Raw genomic sequence first — 20872 nt, 5'->3', positions numbered from 1 at the left:
CGGTGGCTCACGCCTATAATCCCAGCACTTTGGGAGGCCGAGGTGGGTAGATCACAAGATCAGGAGACTGAGACCATCCTGGCTAACATGGTGAAATCCCGTCTCTACTAAAAATAGAAAAAATGAGCTGGGTGTGCGGCGCCTGCGTGTAATCTCAGCTACTCGGAAGGCTAAGGCAGGAGAATTGTTTGAACCAGGGAGTCGGAGGTTGCAGTGAGCCGAGATCATGCCACTGCACTCCAGCCTGGTGACAGAGTGAGACTCCGTCTCAAAAAAAACAAAAAAACAAAAAACCAAAAAACAGAATCTCTTCCACATAATAAAATTTTCAGTATGAGTAGTATATGTTTAAGAAACATCTTACAGTATAATTAATATAAAACTTTATAATTCTGAATACTAGCGAGGATGGGTCTCTTTGGTTAAACTATTCTATATAGCAATGGCATGAATTGAACATTTTATGTGAAATATATATATTTCTACATTCTAAATGATACAGGTGTGTGCTTTTATAGGTTTGCCTGAATCCATCATTGCAGCTGCATGTTCAAGAAGTGGCCGGAGAGTTCTGCATGTTGATTCGTAAGTTTATCAACGATAGCATTTAATACTTCCTAAATATCTCTATACAAGATTAAAATTTACATAAACACATATATGTCTGTACCTATGTACATGTATGTGTGTATCATACATAAACTTAAGTTAGGAAAAAGACTGGAATTGTTTAATTTTAACCACTAATATGTGAAATATATAGCATACAAGTTTTACTATTCTGTGAAATAGTGATCTTTCCTTTGAGAATAAACCAAATGCATCATTTTATTTTTCTCATGAGTGATTTTGTTTAAAGTAACAAGTAATTCTCCAAGAGGCTTGGAAACCTCATGCCTGCCCCTTTTCTTCCATATGTGTGTGGGTATATACAACCTATATATGCTGTTGTATTTTAGACTTCATATTCGATGATTGTAAAAATCAGCCAATTGATTTTGAGTATTATTTTCTTGAACTTCATCAAAATTTAAACTTAGGAAGTTTTAACTAGGAAAAATATCTACAATTATGTTTTTCCCTTTTTTCTTGAATGTGATGATAAACAGGAGGTTGATGGAAAACTCGGGTTTAAGATAAAGCATAGATTAAATCTCTCCATTTCTATATCCCCCCCCAAACAAACCCCTAATCTCCCACCTCTCTATTAAGTGCTTTTGACTATTATATCTTGGCACTTCAATTGTTCATTGAATAGGAATAGAAAGAAGAAACATACTTTTTATTTTCTGTTAGATATTAACTACAATGTTTTTCAGAATGCTACAATATTAAAAAAAATTAGATTTATCATAGCTTGTAGTGCCTTCCCAGATGTTATCTCATTGTAAATATGTGGGAATCTAAAAAGTAGCATGAGTTAATCTTCTTTTAACCTGTTCTGAATCCATTTTGAAAGCATATTAACTCCTCTGTTATAATAGCTAAGTTTTGGGAACAACTGGATGGAATTTCTAAATTGGATTCAGTTTTCATACACATCCTGCCTTTGTAATTCGCTTTTACTATTTCACTATTGTATGCACGACTGCTTGTGTTAATCTCTCAATTCAGTCTTTTTGACATATCATGGATTTGCATGTCAGAAAATCTGCTACCTTGGGCCAGATATGGTGGCTCATGCCTGTAACCCAGCACTTTGGGAGGCTGAGGTGGGCGGATCACTTGAGGTCAAGAAGTCAGGAGTTTGAGACCAACCTGGCCAACATGGTGAAACCCCATCTCTACTAAAAATACAGACCTTAACTGGGCATGGTGGTGCATGCTCATAATCCCAACTTCTTGGGAGGCTGAGGCAGGAGAATTGATTGAACTCGGTCCGGAGGTGGAGGTTGCAGTGAGCCGAGATTGCGCCACTGCACTCCAACCTGGGCGACAGAGAAAGACTCTATCTCAAAAAAAAGGAAAATCTGCTACCTTGAAGCCCAGGTACTGAGACAGTATGCTTTAAAATATTAATTCATATATATTTTTGATGAATTTATTTAACCTAAAATTAAAAATAAAATACTTGCTTCTCATTTCTCAAAAGTAGAATGATAGTAAAAGTTGTTATTTGTTGAGCTTGTACTATATGCTAGTCAACATATTAGTTTCTTTATACATGTTATGTAACTTAATTCTTATCACAGCCCATTAAGGTAGGTGGTGTTATCCCAATTTGACAAATGGGGAATGTGGGACATAAAGACATTAAGTACTTTTTCTAAATTTACCTTGTGTAATTTTAGTTTCAAATTTACTTTGTGTGTAGGTATGTGTGTTGTTTTTTTCTTTTTCTTTTTCTTTCCTTTTTTTTTTGACACAGGATCTTACTCTGTTGCCCAGACTATAGTACAGTGGCATGGTAATAGCTCACTGTAACTTCAAACTCCTGGGCTCAAGTTATCCTCCTGCCTCAGCCTCCTGGTAACTAGGACTACAGGTGCATGCCATTGCACCCAGCTAACTTTGAACATTTTTTGTAGAGATGGAATCTCGCTATGCTACCTAGGCTGGTCTTGAACTCTTGACCTCAAAAGATCTTCCCAAAATGCTGGGATTACAGGCAAGAGCTACCGTACCTGGCCTATTTTGTGTTTTCTTATTCCAGAACATGAGGTCTTCCTAGAATGAAGACTATTTTATAAATCAAATTGAGTTTACTCATATTCCAAAAATAAAGTTTGATTAAAAATATAAGAACCTAGATCTTACTTTGACAAGCAGTGAATCAATTAGAAAAGCTTGATAATATGGTTGTCTTAAGACATTATAGTATAATAAAAATGGCATTTCAAAGTGACAAAACTTTTCTTCTTCTCTTGTACATCCTCCGACTTGATAGCTTTTGAAAGTTTAGATACATCTCGATATTGATTCTCCCACACCTTAAGCTTAGATTTGGGGGCTTCTTTGGCACCATTATCTGAGGGTAATGGTTGTCTGCATACTGTTGATATCTCCTGATCTGAATCTGTTCTGAGCCCCAGTTTCATGTACCCTATCATCTGATATCTTCATCTAGATGTTCCACGGGCACCTTAACATGGCTAATATTAAGCCATGAATTCATCCTCCCCATTCTCACCTCAAAATGTACAGAACCCAAAAAACAGCATCCTGCTCCCAGTCTTTTGGAATGATAACATCGTCTACCCAGTTGCTCAACTTAAGACACTTGGAAACTTCTGTTGATTTTCTTGCTTTATCCTCCAGATTTATTCAGATGATTTTGATAATAATAGAAAACATTTATTGAGCTCTTCTAGGTACTATGATACATACTTTGAAAATATAATTTCACTTACATCCCCTAACTTTAATAGCTCTCCATATCTCTTTTTCTTTATGTCACTGTCATTTCCCTCGTTCAAACCTTGTCATTTCTTGGCTGGGTAAGCTCATAACCTCCTGACTTTATCTCCAGCTCTCTAGTTTATTTATCACACTGCCACCAGTCACATCACTCTGCTGCGTGAAATCCTTCAGTGTTTCTCTGCTGCCTATGTTAGTGATTTTCCAAGTTTAAAAAAAGACTTAATGAGGGAACTGAAACAAAACGATGAAAGCAGAACTGCTGTGGTTGAAATGAGTGGGTCTGGGTCAGTTTAGATATAACTGGCTTATAGGAGAAAGTCCAGATTTTCTGTATGTCATACAGTGCCCTCTATGATGTGGCCTTGCTTACACCTCCAGCCTCATCTCTTGCCACTTCAATCTTTAGATGTCGACACCAGCAATGCTGAAATTTGCCGTAGCTGAACATATTGTAGTCTTTACTTCATCTTCCTACTTTTTGTCTGGGATTTGCGTAAGGTATCCCCTCAGCCTGGATTGCCTGTCTCTACCCCTCAGCCTGGCTAACTTCTATTTGTCTTTCAATGTTTAGCTTCCATACCACCTCCTCAGGGAAGTCCCACTTCCTCAAACCCCACTGGCTATGTGTCACAACTATGCTCAGGTTTTTATAACACTGTATAAGAGTGCTATGACATTTATCATACTCTTAATCATTCACTTCCCTGTCTTCCCCACTACCCTTTAAACTCTTACATCATAGGTCTTAGTCATCTTTGTATCTCCAGCACTAGCACAGTTGCTGGTATGCATTAGATATTTGATGGATGGATAAGTACTAATACATATTTGTGTATATGATTTTTTTTTGTTAATGGTTAGTTTGGTGATGTATAATCTTTATGTCACACACATTTTGGATAAATAGCTGTTGTTAGAGATGTAATCTGTGGCTAAAAAAGTATGCAGTCAGTAACCTTGACTTCTAGTGTCATCAAGTTTTTATACTATCACTGTTCATTCATTTTTATTGAGAATCTTTGTGCAAGGAATTATGCTAGAGGTTAAGAATGCAAAGATAAATAAAAATACACTGACTCACAATCTAGTAAGGGAAGTAAAATAGATCAAGTGCTATGCTGTTTGATGGAGGTATATATAAGGTGCTATATGGGGACAACTAACTCAGTGAGAGGGCTCCCCATAGGAGTAGGTACCTTATCTAAGGTTCTAAGGACAGGTAGGATTTCATCGGATGAGATGTACTAATAGGGGTTGGAGCTGGGAATAACATTTTGGACAGATGGAGCAACATGTACAAAGACTTGAGAGATGAAAGAGAATGACAAGTTTGGGAAACTACACATAGTTGAGTATGACAGGCACAGAGAATATACAATTAAGTACAGGGTGGGATGGAAAGTTGAGGGTACAAAGGTAGGGCTCAGGTCAAAGAATTACTTTATCTTATAGACGTTAAAGAGCTATTAAATGCTCTTAAGCAGGGGAATTAAGTGATCAGATGTGTGTTTTAGTACTACACAGTAGAGAGTTGGTTGGAGAAGGGTAGGCAGACCCACTAGGTGGCTGTTTGCAATGATCTAGTTTAGGGATGATGACCTGAATAAGCTATTGGCAATCAGAATGAATAAAAGGTAGAAGGATTTGAGGTTATAGCAAGAATTTTTGGTGGTGGATCAGATAAAGTAGGTGAGGGAATGGAAGGAATTACAGATGACACCCAAGATTCTGGTTTGAGCCATTTGGTGGATGGTGGTGCCAATTTCATTTACTTATGTGAGGAATTCAAGACAATGTTCAGACTTAGGGATAGAGCTGGGGAAGGGAAGATACTGTGTTCAGAATTGAAGATGTTGAGTTTGAGGTACTACTGACATACCTTGGTGAAGAGATCCATTCACCTAGGGATGTGTATGTGTTTGTGTATGTGGGTATATGTATAAGGAGCCTGAGTGGAAGATCTAGAGCTGGAGATAAGAGATTTGGGCATTATTTGTGAATAAATGGCCGTTAAAACCAAAGAAGTGAATAGAATCATCCTGAAAATACATATAGTGAAACACATAACAGGCAAGTATAGAAACCTGGGCAAGAGCAACTTTTAAGGCATGGGTCAAAGGAGAAAAGCCACCAAACGAGATTGAAAGGAAACAATCAGAGGTTGAGAAGAAAAGCAAGAGGGTGTAGATTTTCATATATGGCGACTTTACTCCTTGAAAACCTTAGTATCTCTCTACCCATAGAGGAGAAAGTCTTAAGGAAAGGAACATTTATGTAATGTTTTCCTGCTCTGGGTCAGGATTAAATATTTTCTCATTTAATACTCATTTTAGCATTTAAAACTCTTCATCAAGTTCAGTCTACTTCCCCAGCTCTATCTGTCATGTCTGCTTTACATATAAAATTATACCATATATCTGTGTTCTGTGGACATGCCTTTCTTTGATTTTCTAAAAATAATTTTTTTAAATTGTCATTTAAACATGTAAAGTTTACCATCATAACCATTTTTAAGCATTGAGTTTAGTAGCGTTAAGTATGTTCACATTGTTGTGCAACAGATCTCCAGAGCTCTTTTGATCTTGCAAAACTGAAACTCTGTACCCATTCAACAATAATTCCCTATTTTCTACTGCTCTTCCAGCCACTAGCAACCACTGCTCCACTTTCTGTCTGTGATTTTGACTACTCTGGATGCCTCATTCATATAAGTGTACTTACGCAGCACTGTATTTGTCTTTTTTGTGACTGGCTTATTTCACTTAGCACAGTGTCCTCAAGGCTTATCCATTTTGTTGCATACTGCAGGATTTCCTTCTTTTCTAGGCCTGGATAATATCCCACTGTATGTGTATGCCACATTTTGTTTATCTCTTCATCTGTTGATAGATATTTGAGCTGCTTCCACTTCTTGGCTATTGTGAATAATGCTGCTATGAACATGGCTGTGCAAATGTTTTTTTCAAGATCCTGATTTCTATTTTTTTGAATAAATTAAAGTGGGATTGCTGGACCATATAGTAGTTCCACTCTTCATTTTTTAGGAAGTGCCATGCTGTTTTGCATAGTGGCTATACTGTTTCACATTCCCACCATTCCTATGCTTTGGCTTTATTGGGAAGTTGTATGTGAGCTTTTAAGCCAGAATGCCTGTGTTCAGATCTTGGTTTCTCCACTTACTAGGTGTGTAACCTTTGGCAAGTTATCTAATCTTTCTGTACCTTAGTTTCTTTATAAAAATGACATAATATTGGTACCAACGTTAGCAAAATAAAAAAGGGCATAATATTTAATATCTAAGGTTGTTGTTGGGATTAAATCAACTAATCTATGTAATGGATTTATAACAGTGCTTCATAGTAAGCCCTCAGTAATGTTAGCATTTACTGCTCTTAACAATGCTGCTTCTGCCACTACAGGTGAATAGCCCTTTTCTGAAATGCTTGGGACCAGAAGTGTTTTGGATTTCAGATACACACACACACACATACACACACATATACACACACACACGTATCTGGGATTCAGATATATATACACACACACACACCCCAGAGATATATAGATCAGATACATATATCAGAGCTATATATTGATATATTATGATATATATCAGATATATACATCTGATATGATATATATCTGATATATAAGATATATAAGATACAGATATCAGATGTATATATCCATCATATATATCAGATATATCAGATATACATGATAAATATATATGATACATGGTAAATACATATATATGATATATATATCTCTCTGATATATATCAGAGATATATATAAGAGCATCTACTGCTCTTAATGCTGCTTCTGCTGCTACAGGTGAGTAGCCTTTATCTGAAATGCTTGGGGCCAGAAGTGTTTCAGATTTCAGGTACGTATATATATATCAGAGATATATCATATATATCATATATATCATATATATATCATATATATCAGAGATAGATATATCATATATATCAGAGAAATATCTCTGATATATATGATATCATATATACAAATTTTTGTAATATTTGCAATATATAGTAATATTTGTAATATATATGTAATATATGTATTCGTAATATATATATTTTGTAATGTTTGCAATATATATAGTAATATTTGCTATATATACATATATTTGTAATATTTGTGGTATACTTACTAGCTGAGTGTCTCTAATCTGAAAATCTGAAATGCTCCAAGGAACATTTCTTTTGAGCATCATGTTGGCACTCAAAAAGTTTTAGATTTTGAAGCATTTCAGATTTCAGATTTTCTGATTTGAGATGCCCAACAGGTACTAATACTACTGCTACTATTAGATAAGAATAGTGGGAAGCCAGATTAAAGGAGTGACTAATTATGCCTGTGAGATTTGTGGAAAGCGTCACAGAGGTGACATTTCAGCTGAGTCTTGAATGATGTGGGGTTTAATGAGGAATTGGAGCATTTCAGAAAGAGGGAACATACTGAAAGAGCATGGGATGCTAGGTGAATGGTGAGAATTTTAGTAGGACTGGAAGGTAAGGTAAGTGAATTGGGTTCATGAGAGTTGAAATTAGAAGAATTAAACTGGAATCATTCTGAGGACCTTGTATGCTGTGGTAGGAAGTACTGACTTTTGTCTTTAATAATTATCTTTAATCTCATTCTGTCTTTCCTTCAAACCCATATTTCATGCTTCAGCATATCCTGTCAACTCTACTTCCAAAAACAACCTAAATCTGTTTTCTCTGTCTCCACTCTTCCTCTTAGTTCATCCCACCATCATTGCCATTGGACTACTCTGATAAGCTCCTTATTGATCTTTCTGTTGCTACTACTGCCCCAATTTTTGGCCTTTTCCTCATTTCTAACTGCAGCATTTATGATTCTCTTTCTTGCTTACTATACTGTGCTATTGCTGTAACTATGCACTCATTTTTTATTTTTATTTTTTAGGCTAGTCAATTGAAGCAATGGGAGTTGAAAAGGAGAAGGAGCAAATAAATCTGTAACTGATTATGATCAATTAGTTGTAAATACCACCACACTTGGACCAGCCTCAGGACATTTTTTCATTGTTAATATTATTTATGCCTCTTCTCTGTTTCTTTCTCCTTGATCTTTCTTGCCAGATATTTGTTTGTTTTATTAGTCTTTTCAAACAACCAGCTTTAGCTTTATTGACTCCTTCAGTGTTATCTTCAATATGTACTTTTATCTTTATTTCCTTTCTTTGGCTTGGAATCCATCTTGTGCTTTTTCTAACTTTTTGAATTAAATTCTTAGCTCTTTATTTTTAAGCCTTTTTGCTTAATAAAATCATTTATGACTATATAGTTTCCTTTAAGGACCACATTAGCTCTCTCCCATGAATTCTATGTATTTTCTAATGGCTGTTATGATTTCTTCTCTGTTGGTTATTTAGAGGTTATCTTTTTAAATTTCCAAATATATTTTTAAATTTCAACATCTTTATTGACTTTTAAATTCCAACACCCATGACAGAACATGCAAATGACACAAACTAAAGTAAAAAAGTTCCAGTATGCCTCCTTTTCCTGCCTGCATCCCACCCACTCTGTCCCCTGTCCCACCTCCCAGAAGCAGCTACTGTTACCTTCTATACGTTCTCCAGAGAAGTAGGCTACAGAAAAATATGTATTTATAATGTGTATGTTAGATTTGGTGTAGAAAAATTGTAAGATACTGAGCAGTTAACACCAAGGATCTCTCATGTTGCCTTTTTGTAACCGTATCTACCTCCCTCCTCTGCCACTCCCCTGCCTTCAGTTCCTAACCCCAGTGACCACTAATCTGTTTTTCATCTCTGTTATTTTGTCATTTCATGTATAGAACTGGACAGTTTGTAAACTTTTGGCATTGGACTATTTCACTCAGCCTAATTCCCTGGAGATCTATCCAGGTTGTTGCATATATCAGTAGTTCGTTTATTTTTATTGCTGAGTGGTATTTCATATTACGTATGTATCACAGTTTGTATAAGCATTCCTCTGTTGAAGGGTACCTGGAGTGATTGTATTTTATGGCTGTTACAGATAAAATTGCTATGTGAACATTTATATAGTTGTTTTGGTGTATGTGAACATAAGTTTTTATTTCTCTGGGATAAATTTCCAGGAGTACAATTGCTGGATCATGTGGTAATTATATATATTGAGCTTTTTAAGAAATTGCTATTTTCCAGAGTTCCTATACTATTTCCCATTAACAGTGTATGAGTGATCCCGTTCCTCTGCATCTTTGCCACAATTTGGTGTTGTCACCTTTTTTTGTATTTTTGGTAATTCTCATAGTTGTGTAGTGATATCTCCTTATTTTAATTCACATTTTCTTAATGGCTAATTATCTTAAACATTTGTCATGTGCTTATTTGTCATCTGTATATCTTTTATGATAAAATGTCTTCTGTATTTTGACTATTTTCTAATTGGATCGTTTGTTTTACTGTTGGGTTTTGAGTGCTTTATGCCTTCTAACGAAATACGTTTTTAACTTTAGTTTTTCTTTTGATAATTGGTTACCAATTTATTTATTATTTATTTATTTATTTATTTTTTATATTTAAATATATTTAATTTGTTTAGGTGTGATAATGATATTGAGTGTTACATTTTTTTTTTAAAATTTATTTATTATTATTATACTTTAAGTTGTAGGGTACATGTGCATAACGTGCAGGTTTGTTACATATGTATACTTGTGCCATGTTGCTGTGCTGCACCCATCAACTCGTCATTTACATCAGGTATAACTCCCAATGCAATCCCTCCCCCCTCCCCCCTCCCCATGATAGGCCCCGGTGTGTGATGTTCCCCTTCCTGAGTCCAAGTGATCTCATTGTTCAGTTCCCACCTATGAGTGAGAACATGCGGTGTTTGGTTTTCTGTTCTTGTGATAGTTTGCTAAGAATGATGGTTTCCAGCTGCATCCATGTCCCTACAAAGGACACAAACTCATCCTTTTTTATGGCTGCATAGTATTCCATGGTGTATATGTGCCACATTTTCTTAATCCAATCTGTCACTGATGGACATTTGGGTTGATTCCAAGTCTCTGCTATTGTGAATAGTGCTGCAATAAACATACGAGTGCATGTGTCTTTATAGCAGCATAATTTATAATCCTTTGGGTATATACGCAGTAATGGGATGGCTGGGTCATATGGTACATCTAGTTCTAGATCCTTGAGGAATCGCCATACTGTTTTCCATAATGGTTGAACTAGTTTACAATCCCACCAACAGTGTAAAAGTGTTCCTATTTCTCCACATCCTCTCCAACACCTGTTGTTTCCTGACTTTTTAATGATCGCCATTCTAACTGGTGTGAGATGGTATCTCATTGTGGTTTTGATTTGCATTTCTCTGATGGCCAGTGATGATGAGCATTTTTTCATGTGTCTGTTGGCTGTATGAATGTCTTCTTTTGAGAAATGTCTGTTCATATCCTTTGCCCACTTTTTGATGGGGTTGTTTGTTTTTTTCTTGTAAATTTGTTTGAGTTCTTTGTAGGTTCTGGATATTAGCCCTTTGTCAGATGAGTAGATTGCAAAAATTTTCTCCCATTCTATAGGTTGCCTGTTCACTCTGATGGTAGTTTCTTTTGCTGTGCAGAAGCTCTTTAGTTTAATTAGATCCCATTTGTCAATTTTGGCTTTTGCTGCTGTTGCTTTTGGTGTTTTAGACATGAAGTCTTTGCCCATGCCTATGTCCTGAATGGTACTACCTAGGTTTTCCTCTAGGATTTTTATGGTATTAGGTCTAACATTTAAGTCTCTAATCCATCTTGAATTAATTTTCGTATAAGGAGTAAGGAAAGGATCCAGTTTCAGCTTTCTACTTATGGCTAGCCAATTTAACCAGCACCATTTATTAAATAGGGAATCCTTTCCCCATTTCTTGTTTCTCTCAGGTTTGTCAAAGATCAGATGGCTGTAGATGTGTGGTATTCTTTCTGAGGACTCTGTTCTGTTCCATTGGTCTATATCTCTGTTTTGGTACCAGTACCATGCTGTTTTGGTTACTGTAGCCTTGTAGTATAGTTTGAAGTCAGGTAGCGTGATGCCTCCAGCTTTGTTCTTTTGACTTAGGATTGTCTAGGAGATGCGGGCTCTTTTTTGGTTCCATATGAACTTTAAAGCAGTTTTTTCCAGTTCTGTGAAGAAACACATTGGTAGCTTGATGGGGATGGCATTGAATCTATAAATTACCTTGGGCAGTATGGCCATTTTCACGATATTGATTCTTCCTATCCATGAGCATGGTATGTTCTTGCATTTGTTTGTGTCCTCTTTGATTTCACTGAGCAGTGGTTTGTAGTTCTCCTTGAAGAGGTCCTTTACATCCCTTGTAAGTTGGATTCCTAGGTATTTTATTCTCTTTGAAGCAATTGTGAATGGAAGTTCATTCCTGATTTGGCTCTCTGTTTGTCTGTTACTGGTGTATAAGAATGCTTGTGATTTTTGCACATTAATTTTGTATCCTGAGACTTTGCTGAAGTTGCTTATCAGCTTAAGGAGATTTTGGGCTGAGATAATGGGGTTTTCTAAATATACAATCATGTCATCTGCAAACAGGGACAATTTGACTTCTTCTTTTCCTAACTGAATACCCTTGATTTCTTTCTCTTGCCTCATTGCCCTAGCCAGAACTTCCAACACTATGTTGAATAGGAGTGGTGAGAGAGGGCATCCCTGTCTTGTGCCAGTTTTCAAAGAGAATTTTTCCAGTTTTTGCCCATTCAGTATGATATTGGCTGTGGGTTTGTCATAAATAGCTCTTATTATTTTGAGGTACGTTCCATCAATACCGAATTTATTGAGCGTTTTTAGCATGAAGGGCTGTTGAATTTTGTCAAAAGCCTTTTCTGCATCTATTGAGATAATCATGTGGTTCTTGTCTTTGGTTCTGTTTATATGCTGGATTATGTTTATTGATTTGCGAATGTTGAACCAGCCTTGCATCCCAGGGATGAAGCCCACTTGATCATGGTGGATAAGCTTTTTGATGTGTTGCTGAATCCGGTTTGCCAGTATTTTATTGAGGATTTTTGCATCGATGTTCATCAGGGATATTGGTCTAAAATTCTCTTTTTTTGTTGTGTCTCTGCCAGGCTTTGGTATCAGGATGATGTTGGCCTCATAAAATGAGTTAGGGAGGATTCCCTCTTTTTCTATTGATTGGAATAGTTTCAGAAGGAATGGTACCAACTCCTCCTTGTACCTCTGGTAGAATTCAGCTGTGGATCCATCTGGTCCTGGACTTTTTTTTTTGGTTGGTAGGCTATTAATTATTGCCTCAATTTCAGAGCCTGCTATTGGTCTATTCAGGGATTCAACTTCTTCCTCGTTTAGTCTTGGGAGAGTGTATAAGTGTCCAGGAAATTATCCATTTCTTCTAGATTTTCCAGTTTATTTGCGTAGAGGTGTTTATAGTATTCTCTGATGATAGTTTGTATTTCTGTGGGGTCGGTGGTGATATCCCCTTTATCATTTTTAATTGCGTCAATTTGATTCTTCTCTCTTTTCTTCTTTATTAGTCTTGCTAGTGGTCTGTCAATTTTGTTGATCTTTTCAAAAAACCAACTCCTGGATTCATTGATTTTTTGGAGGGTTTTTTGTGTCTCTATCTCCTTCAGTTCTTCTCTGATCTTAGTTATTTCTTGCCTTCGGCTAGCTTTCGAATGTGTTTGCTCTAGCTTCTCTAGTTCTTTCAATTGCGATGTTAGAGTGTCAATTTTAGATCTTTCCTGCTTTCTCTTGTGGGCATTTAGTGCTATAAATTTCCCTCTACACACTGCTTTAAATGTGTCCCAGAGATTCTGGTATGTTGTATCTTTGTTCTCATTGGTTTCAAAGAACATCTTTATTTCTGCCTTCATTTCGTTATGTACCCAGTAGTCATTCAGGAGCAGGTTGTTCAGTTTCCATGTAGTTGAGCGGTTTTGATTGAGTTTCGTAGTCCTGAGTTCTAGTTTGATTGCACTGTGGTCTGAGAGACAGTTTGTTATAATTTCTGTTCTTGTACATTTGCTGAGGAGTGCTTTACTTCCAATTACGTGGTCAATTTTGGAGTAAGTACGATGTGGTGCTGAGAAGAATGTATATTCTGTTGATTTGGGGTGGAGAGTTCTATAGATGTCTATTAGGTCTGCTTGCTGCAGAGATGAGTTCAATTCCTGGATATCCTTGTTAACTTTCTGTCTCGTTGATCTGTCTAATGTTGACAGTGGAGTGTTGAAGTCTCCCATTATTATTGTATGGGAGTCTAAGTCTCTTTGTAAGTCTCTAAGGACTTGCTTTATGAATCTGGGTGCTCCTGTATTGGGTGCATATATATTTAGGATAGTTAGCTCTTCCTGTTGAATTGATCCCTTTACCATTATGTAATGGCCTTCTTTGTCTCTTTTGATCTTTGATGGTTTAAAGTCTGTTTTATCAGAGACTAGTATTGCAACCCCCGCTTTTTTTTGTTCTCCATTTGCTCGGTAAATCTTCCTTCATCCCTTTATTTTGAGCCTATGTATGTCTCTGCGTGTGAGATGGGTCTCCTGAATACAGCAGACTGATCGGTCTTGACTCTTTATCCAGTTTGCCAGTCTGTGTCTTTTAATTGGAGCATTTAGTCCATTTACATTTAAGGTTAAGATTGTTATGTGTGAACTTGATCCTGCCATTATGATATTAACTGGTTATTTTGCTCGTTAGTTGATGCAGTTTCTTCCTAGCCTCGATGGTCTTTACATGTTGGCATGTTTTTGCAATGGCTGGTACCGGTTGTTCCTTTCCATGTTGAGTGCTTCCTTCAGGGTCTCTTGTAAGGCAGGCCTAGTGGTGACAAAATCTCTAAGCATTTGCTCATCTGTAAAGGATTTTATTTCTCCTTCACTTATGAAACTTAGTTTGGCTGGATATGAAATTCTGGGTTTAAAATTCTTTTCTTTAAGAATGTTGAATATTGGCCCCCACTCTCTTCTGGCTTGGAGAGTTTCTGCCGAGAGATCTGCTGTTAGTCTGATGGGCTTCCCTTTGTGGGTTACCCGACCTTTCTCTCTGGCTGCCCTTAAGATTTTTTCCTTCATTTCAACTTTGGTGAATCTGGCAATTATGTGTCTTGGAGTTGCTCTTCTCGAGGAGTATCTTTGTGGCGTTCTCTGTATTTCCTGGATTTGAATGTTGGCCTGCCCTACTAGGTTGGGGAAGTTCTCCTGGATGATATCCTGAAGAGTGTTTTCTAACTTGGTTCCATTTTCCCCCTCACTTTCAGGCACCCCAATCAGACGTAGATTTGGTCTTTTTACATAATCCCATACTTCTTGCAGGCTTTGTTCATTTCTTTTTCTTCTTTTTTCTTTTGGTTTCTCTTCTCACTTCATTTCATTCATTTGATCCTCAATCGCTGATACTCTTTCTTCCAGTTGATCGAGTCGGTTACTGAATCTTGTGCATTTGTCACGTATTTCTCGTGTCATGGTTTTCATCTCTTTCATTTCGTTTATGACCTTCTCTGCATTAATTACTCTAGCCATCAATTCTTCCACTTTTTTTTCAAGATTTTTAGTTTCTTTGCGCTGGGTACATAATTCCTCCTTTAGCTCTGAGAAATTTGATGGACTGAAGCCTTCTTCTCTCATCTCGTCAAAGTCATTCTCCGTCCAGCTTTGATCCGTTGCTGGCGATGAGCTGCGCTCCTTTGCCGGGGGAGATGCGCTCTTATTTTTTGAATTTCCAGCTTTTCTGCCCTGCTTTTTCCCCATCTTTGTGGTTTTATCTGCCTCTGGTCTTTGATGATGGTGATGTACTGATGGGGTTTTGGTGTAGGTGTCCTTCCTGTTTGATAGTTTTCCTTCTAACAGTCAGGACCCTCAGCTGTAGGTCTGTTGGAGATTGCTTGAGGTCCACTCCAGACCCTGTTTGCCTGGGTATCAGCAGCAGAGGCTGCAGAAGATAGAATATTTCTGAACAGCGAGTGTACCTGTCTGATTCTTGCTTTGGAAGCTTCCTCTCAGGGGTGTACTCCACCCTGTGAGGTGTAGGGTGTCAGACTGCCCCTGGTGGGGGATGTCTCCCAGTTAGGCTACTCAGGGGTCAGGGACCCACTTGAGCAGGGAGTCTGTCCCTTCTCAGATCTCAACCTGTGTGTTGGGAGATCCACTGCTCTCTTCAAAGCTGTCAGACAGAGTCGTTTGCGTCTGCAGAGGTTTCTGCTACGTTTGTTATTGTTTACTGTGCCCTGTCCCCAGAGGTGGAGTCTACAGAGACAGGCAGGTTTCCTTGAGCTGCTGTGAGCTCCACCCAGTTCGAGCTTCCCAGAGGCTTTGTTTACCTACTTAAGCCTCAGCAATGGCAGGTGCCCCTCCCCCAGCCTCGCTGCTGCCTTGCCGGTAGATCACAGACTGCTGTGCTAGCAATGAGGGAGGCTCCGTGGGCGTGGGACCCTCCCGGCCAGGTGTGGGATATGATCTCCTGGTGTGCCTGTTTGCTTAAAGCGCAGTATTGGGGTGGGAGTTACCCGATTTTCCAGGTGTTGTGTGTCTCAGTTCCCCTGGCTAGGAAAAGGGATTCCCTTCCCCCTTGCGCTTCCCAGGTGAGGCAATGCCTCGCCCTGCTTCAGCTCTCGCTGGTCGGGCTGCAGCAGCTGACCAGCACCGATCGTCCGGCACTCCCCAGTGAGATGAACCCAGTACCTCAGTTGAAAATGCAGAAATCACCGGTCTTCTGTGTTGCTCGCGCTGGGAGTTGGAGACTGGAGCTGTTCCTATTCGGCCATCTTGCTCCGCCCCCGGTTTCCAATTTAATTACACTATAATCAGAGAATGAGCTCTGCATGATATCAGTTATTTGGTATTTTTTAGAATTGCTTCATGGTTTGGAAGTATATAGCTCCATGTGGCTTATTGTGTTTAATTGTTGGATATGCAGCTCTATATGTTAGACCAAATTTTTTTTTTTTTTTTTTTTTTTTTTTTTGAGACTGAGTCACGCTCTGTTGCCCAGGCTGGAGTGCAGTGGCGCGATCTCGGCTCACTGCAAGCTCCGCCTCCTGGGTTCACGCCATTCTCCTGCCTCATCCTCCCGAGTAGCTGGGACTACAGGCGCCCGCCACCACGCCCGACTAATTTTTTATTTTTGGTAGAGACGGGCGGGGTATCACCGTGTTAGCCAGGATGGTCTTGATCTGCTGACCACGTGATCCGCCCGCCTCGGCCTCCTAAAGTGCTGGGCTTTTTAGGCTTGAGCCACCACGCCAGTCTCTAGATCAAATTTGTTAATGTTATTGTTTGAAATTTATGTTATCTATTAATATTAACAGATAATAATAATTCTAATTAATAGAATTGAGGAGTATATTAAAACCTCCTATACTGATAGTGGAATTCTTATTTTTCCTTTCAATTCCAATTTTTGTTTATATATTCTGAGTATAGATAGGGGCATACAGGTTTAGAATTTTGATATCCTTGTGTAATTACTCTATTTGCCTAGATTTTTTCTTTTTTCTAGCTTTTTTGTAACTTTTTTCTTTAAAGACTATTTTGTATGATGTTAATGTAATGACATTAGATTTCCTTGTTGTATTAGTTTGTTTTCACACTGCTGATAAAGATATGCCTGAGACTGAGAAGAAAAGAGGTTTCATTGGACTTACAGTTCCACATGGCTGGGGAGGCCTCAGAATCATGGCGGGAGGCAAAAGGTGCTTCTTATGTGGTGGCAGCAAGAGAAAATGAGGAAGATGCAAAAGTGAAAACCCCTGATAAAACCATCAAATCTTGTGAGACTTCGTCACTACCACGAGAACAGTATGGGCTTAACCATCCCCATAATTCAAATTATCTCCCACTGGGTCCCTCCCACAACATATAGGAATTATGGGAGTACAATTCAAGATGAGATTTGGGTGGGGACACAGAGCCAAACCATATCATTCTCGCCCTTGGCCCCTCCAAATCTCATGTCCTCCCACTTCAAAAGCAATCGTGCCTTCCCAACAGTCTCCCAAAGTCTTAACTCATTTCAGCATTAATCCAAAAGTCCACAGTCCAAAGTCTCATCTGAGACAAAGCAAGTCCCTTCTACCTATGAGCATGTAAAATCAAAAGCAAGCTAGTTACTTCCTAGATACAATAGGGGTACAGGTATTGGATAAATAAAGCCATTCCAAATGGGAGAAATGTACCATAGCAAAATGGCTATAGGGCCTATGCAAGTCCGAAATCTAGTGGGGTAGTCAAATTTTAAAGCTCCAAAATGATTTCCTTTGACTCCAGGTCTCACATCCAGGTCACACTGATGCAAGAGGTGGGTTCCCATGGTCTCGGGCAGCTCTGTCCCTGTGACTCTGCAGGGTATAGCCTCCCTCCTGGCTGCTTTTATGAGCTGGCGTTGAGTGTCTGCTGCTTTTCCAGGTGCAAGCTATCAGTGGATCTACCATTCTAGGGTCTGGAGGACAGTGGCCCTCTTCTCACAGCTCCACTAGGCAGTACCTCAGTACGGACTCTGCGTGGGGGCTCTGACCTCACATTTCCCCTCTGCACTGCCCTAGCAGAGGTTCTCCATGAGGAGCCCGCCCCTGCAGAAAACTTCTGCCTGTTTATCCCGGCATTTCCATACATCCTCTGAAATCTGGGCAGAGGTTCCCAAACCTCAATTTTTGACTTCTGTGCACTCGCAGCCTCAGCAACACGTGGAAGCTGCCAAGGCTTTGGGCTTGCACCCTCTGAAGCCACGGCCTGAGCTTTACATTGGCCCCTTTCAGCCAAGGCTGGAGCCGCTGGGACTGGGGCACCAAGCCCCTAGGCCGCATATAGCAGGGAGTTCCCCAGCTTGGCCCAAGAAACCATTTTCTCCTAGGCCTGCAGGCCTGTGATGGATGGGACTGCTGTGAAGACTTCCGACAAACCCTGGAGACATTTTCCCCATTGTCTTGGGGATTAACATTTGGCTCCTAGTTACTTAGGCAAATTTCTGCAGCTGGCTTGAATTTCTTAGAGAGATATATATATTTTTTCTATCACATCGTCAGGCTGCAAATTTTCCGAGCTTTTATGCCCTGCTTCCCTTGTAAAACTGAATGCCTTTAACGGCACCCGAGTCACCTTTTTTTTTTATTTTTTGAGACAAAGGCTCACTGTCTTCTAGGCCGGAGCGCAGTGGCGCGATCTCGGCTCACTGCAAACTCCGCCTCCCGGGTTCAAGCAATTCTCGTGCCTCAGCCTCCTGAGTAGATAGGATTATAGGCGCCCGCCACCATGCCTGGCTAATGTTTGTATTTTCAGTAGAGACGAGGTTTCACCATGTTGGCCAGGCTGGTCTCAAACTCCTGACCTGAGGTGATCCACCCGCCTCGGCCCCCCAAAGTGCTGGGATTACAGGCGTGAGCCACCGTGCCCGGCCCCAAGTCATCTCTTGAATGCTTTCTTTGCTGCTTAGACATTTCTTCTGCCAGATACCCTAAATCATGTTTCTCAAGTTCAAAGTTCCACAGGTCTCTAGGGCATGGGCAAAATGCCACCAGTCTCTTTGCTAAAACATAGAAAGAGTCACCTTTGTTTCATTTCCCAACAAATTCCTCATCTCCATCTGAGACCACCTCAGCCTGGACCTTATTGTCCATATCACTATCACTCTTTTGATCAAAGTCATTCAACAAGCCTCTAAGAAGCTCCAAACTTTCCCACATTTTCCTGTCTTCTTCTGAGCCCTCCAAACCGTTCCAACCTCTGCCTGTTACCCTGTTTCAAAGTCACTTCCACATTTTTGAGTGTCTTTCAGCAACGCCCCACTCTGCTGGTACTAATTTACTGTATTGGTCTGTTTTCACACTGCTTATAAAGTCATACCCGAGACTGAGATGAAAAAGATGTTTAATTGGACTTACAGTTCCACATGGCTGGGGAGGCCTCAACATCATGGTGGGAGGTAAAAGGCACTTCTTACGTGGCAGCAGCAAGAGAAAATGAGGAAGATGCAAAAGTGGAAACCCCTGATAAACCCATCAGATCTTGTGAGACTTCTTCACTATCACAAGAACAGCAGGGGTAAAACCTGCCCCCGTGATTCAGTTACCTCCCACTGGGTCCCTCCCATAACACATGGGAATTCAAGATGAGATTTGAGTGGGGACACTGTGAAACCATATCAGAGTGATATATGAAGAAATTTCTATTCCTTTAGAATAAAAAAAAATAACTTTTTCATGTATATATTGAGACTAAACTTCTAAGCTAATCAAAGTGTTTTCTCAAGCAGTATAAGGCCCGCCCCTCTCATGTTTTTTGTTATGTAGCATTTTGGTGACACTTTGACTTTATACCTCTTTTAATCATTATTATTGTTGTTTTATTTTGTAAATCAATGCTTATCTAGATTTACCTTTGTGCACCAGTTTCTTTGCTTGCTCTTCATTCTGGCACCAGTATCCTGCTTCCTGAAGTTCTTTCACCCTGAGTCTGTTGGTGGTACACTCTGTCTTTGTGATCCGCCCGCCTCGGCCACCCAAAGTGCTGGGATTACAGGCGTGAGCCACCGCGCCCGGCCTATTTCATTGTTTTAAAACATGTAAAGCAAACTTGTTTTATAGTGATACAACATTTTTCTTGGCCACTTTGCCAACCAGGGACCTCCACAGCCAGCAGCATCCCCACTGCCTGGGCCTCACTTGGTCCTGGGCCTTCCACTGGAGGTGACCCGGCCACTCAGCCTTCCTGTGTTGTAGATTGTACTCGAGTTTGGTGGTTCCCCTAGCTCTTTTCCCGCGTTCAGGAAGAATGAGGATACACTGACAATTAGAAGGGTCTAGATGGGCAGAGAAGAATTTTATTGAGCGATGGAAGAGGAAAGGGGACTCCGGGTGGTTTCTCTCTCTCTTAGTGTGGCTGTGTCTGGGGCTTTTTATGGGCTCAGAATAGGGGAATGTGTGCTGATTGTTTTCTGAGTATGCAAAGAAAGGCTAAAGCAAAGGCACCACTCAAAGTTGGGCATAGTAGTGTAGAAAAGCAATTAGGAAAGGGTAAATATAAGTAAAATAGGTGAAGGGTGGGGATCAGTCAGAGGAAAGCATGCCAAACAGGAAGACAGGTTTTCAATGCAATCTGTGGATTTGACTTGTAGCTTGGCTTTCAGGCTTTAAACTGTCTTCAGCTTGGAGGTGGGGTTTCACTGTGGACGTGCCGCTATCTGCCTAGGCCTTTGTCTGTCTCCTGCCACTATCGATAGCTTCTTTCACATATTTCCATTATATTGCCAGGTGAGGTATCAGAGCCCTAACACTGGGAAGTGGTCACCTCGTGGGTTGGTAAAAAGAATTTGCCAACAACAGTATAGGTTTGAAAAAGGAAAGTTTATTAGGAAGAACTCTGCAAAAGGTTCCAGCGGGTTGCCTCAATGAGAGGACTGAGCGTTCAGCCGTGGTTTTTTCCTTAGGGGTATTTGTGGACCTTAATGTGGGAGCTTAGGGTTGTAAAATGAGTTTCAACATGGCATTCCAGAGATGTATAGAAATTTT

General features: G+C 39.6%; 1 protein-coding gene across 20 annotated transcripts in view; it reads left to right on the top strand.

Annotated features, from left to right (window-relative positions):
* CHM (CHM Rab escort protein) overlaps positions 1-20872 on the top strand; it is a 191217-nt gene that overhangs the window by 20255 nt on the left and 150090 nt on the right. For all 20 annotated transcript variants that reach the window (XM_065538290.1, XM_045383988.2, XM_005594066.4 and 17 more), the window contains exon 2: positions 519-585. In XM_065538290.1, coding sequence (XP_065394362.1) covers positions 519-585 — 67 coding nt within the window. The remainder of the gene's footprint in view (positions 1-518; positions 586-20872) is intronic.

Source organism: Macaca fascicularis, chromosome X (assembly GCF_037993035.2).
Source record: "Macaca fascicularis isolate 582-1 chromosome X, T2T-MFA8v1.1".
Lineage (NCBI taxonomy): Eukaryota > Metazoa > Chordata > Mammalia > Primates > Cercopithecidae > Macaca > Macaca fascicularis.
The sequence above is the reverse complement of the archived record's forward strand: the minus strand, read 5'-3'. Positions and strand labels throughout refer to the sequence as shown.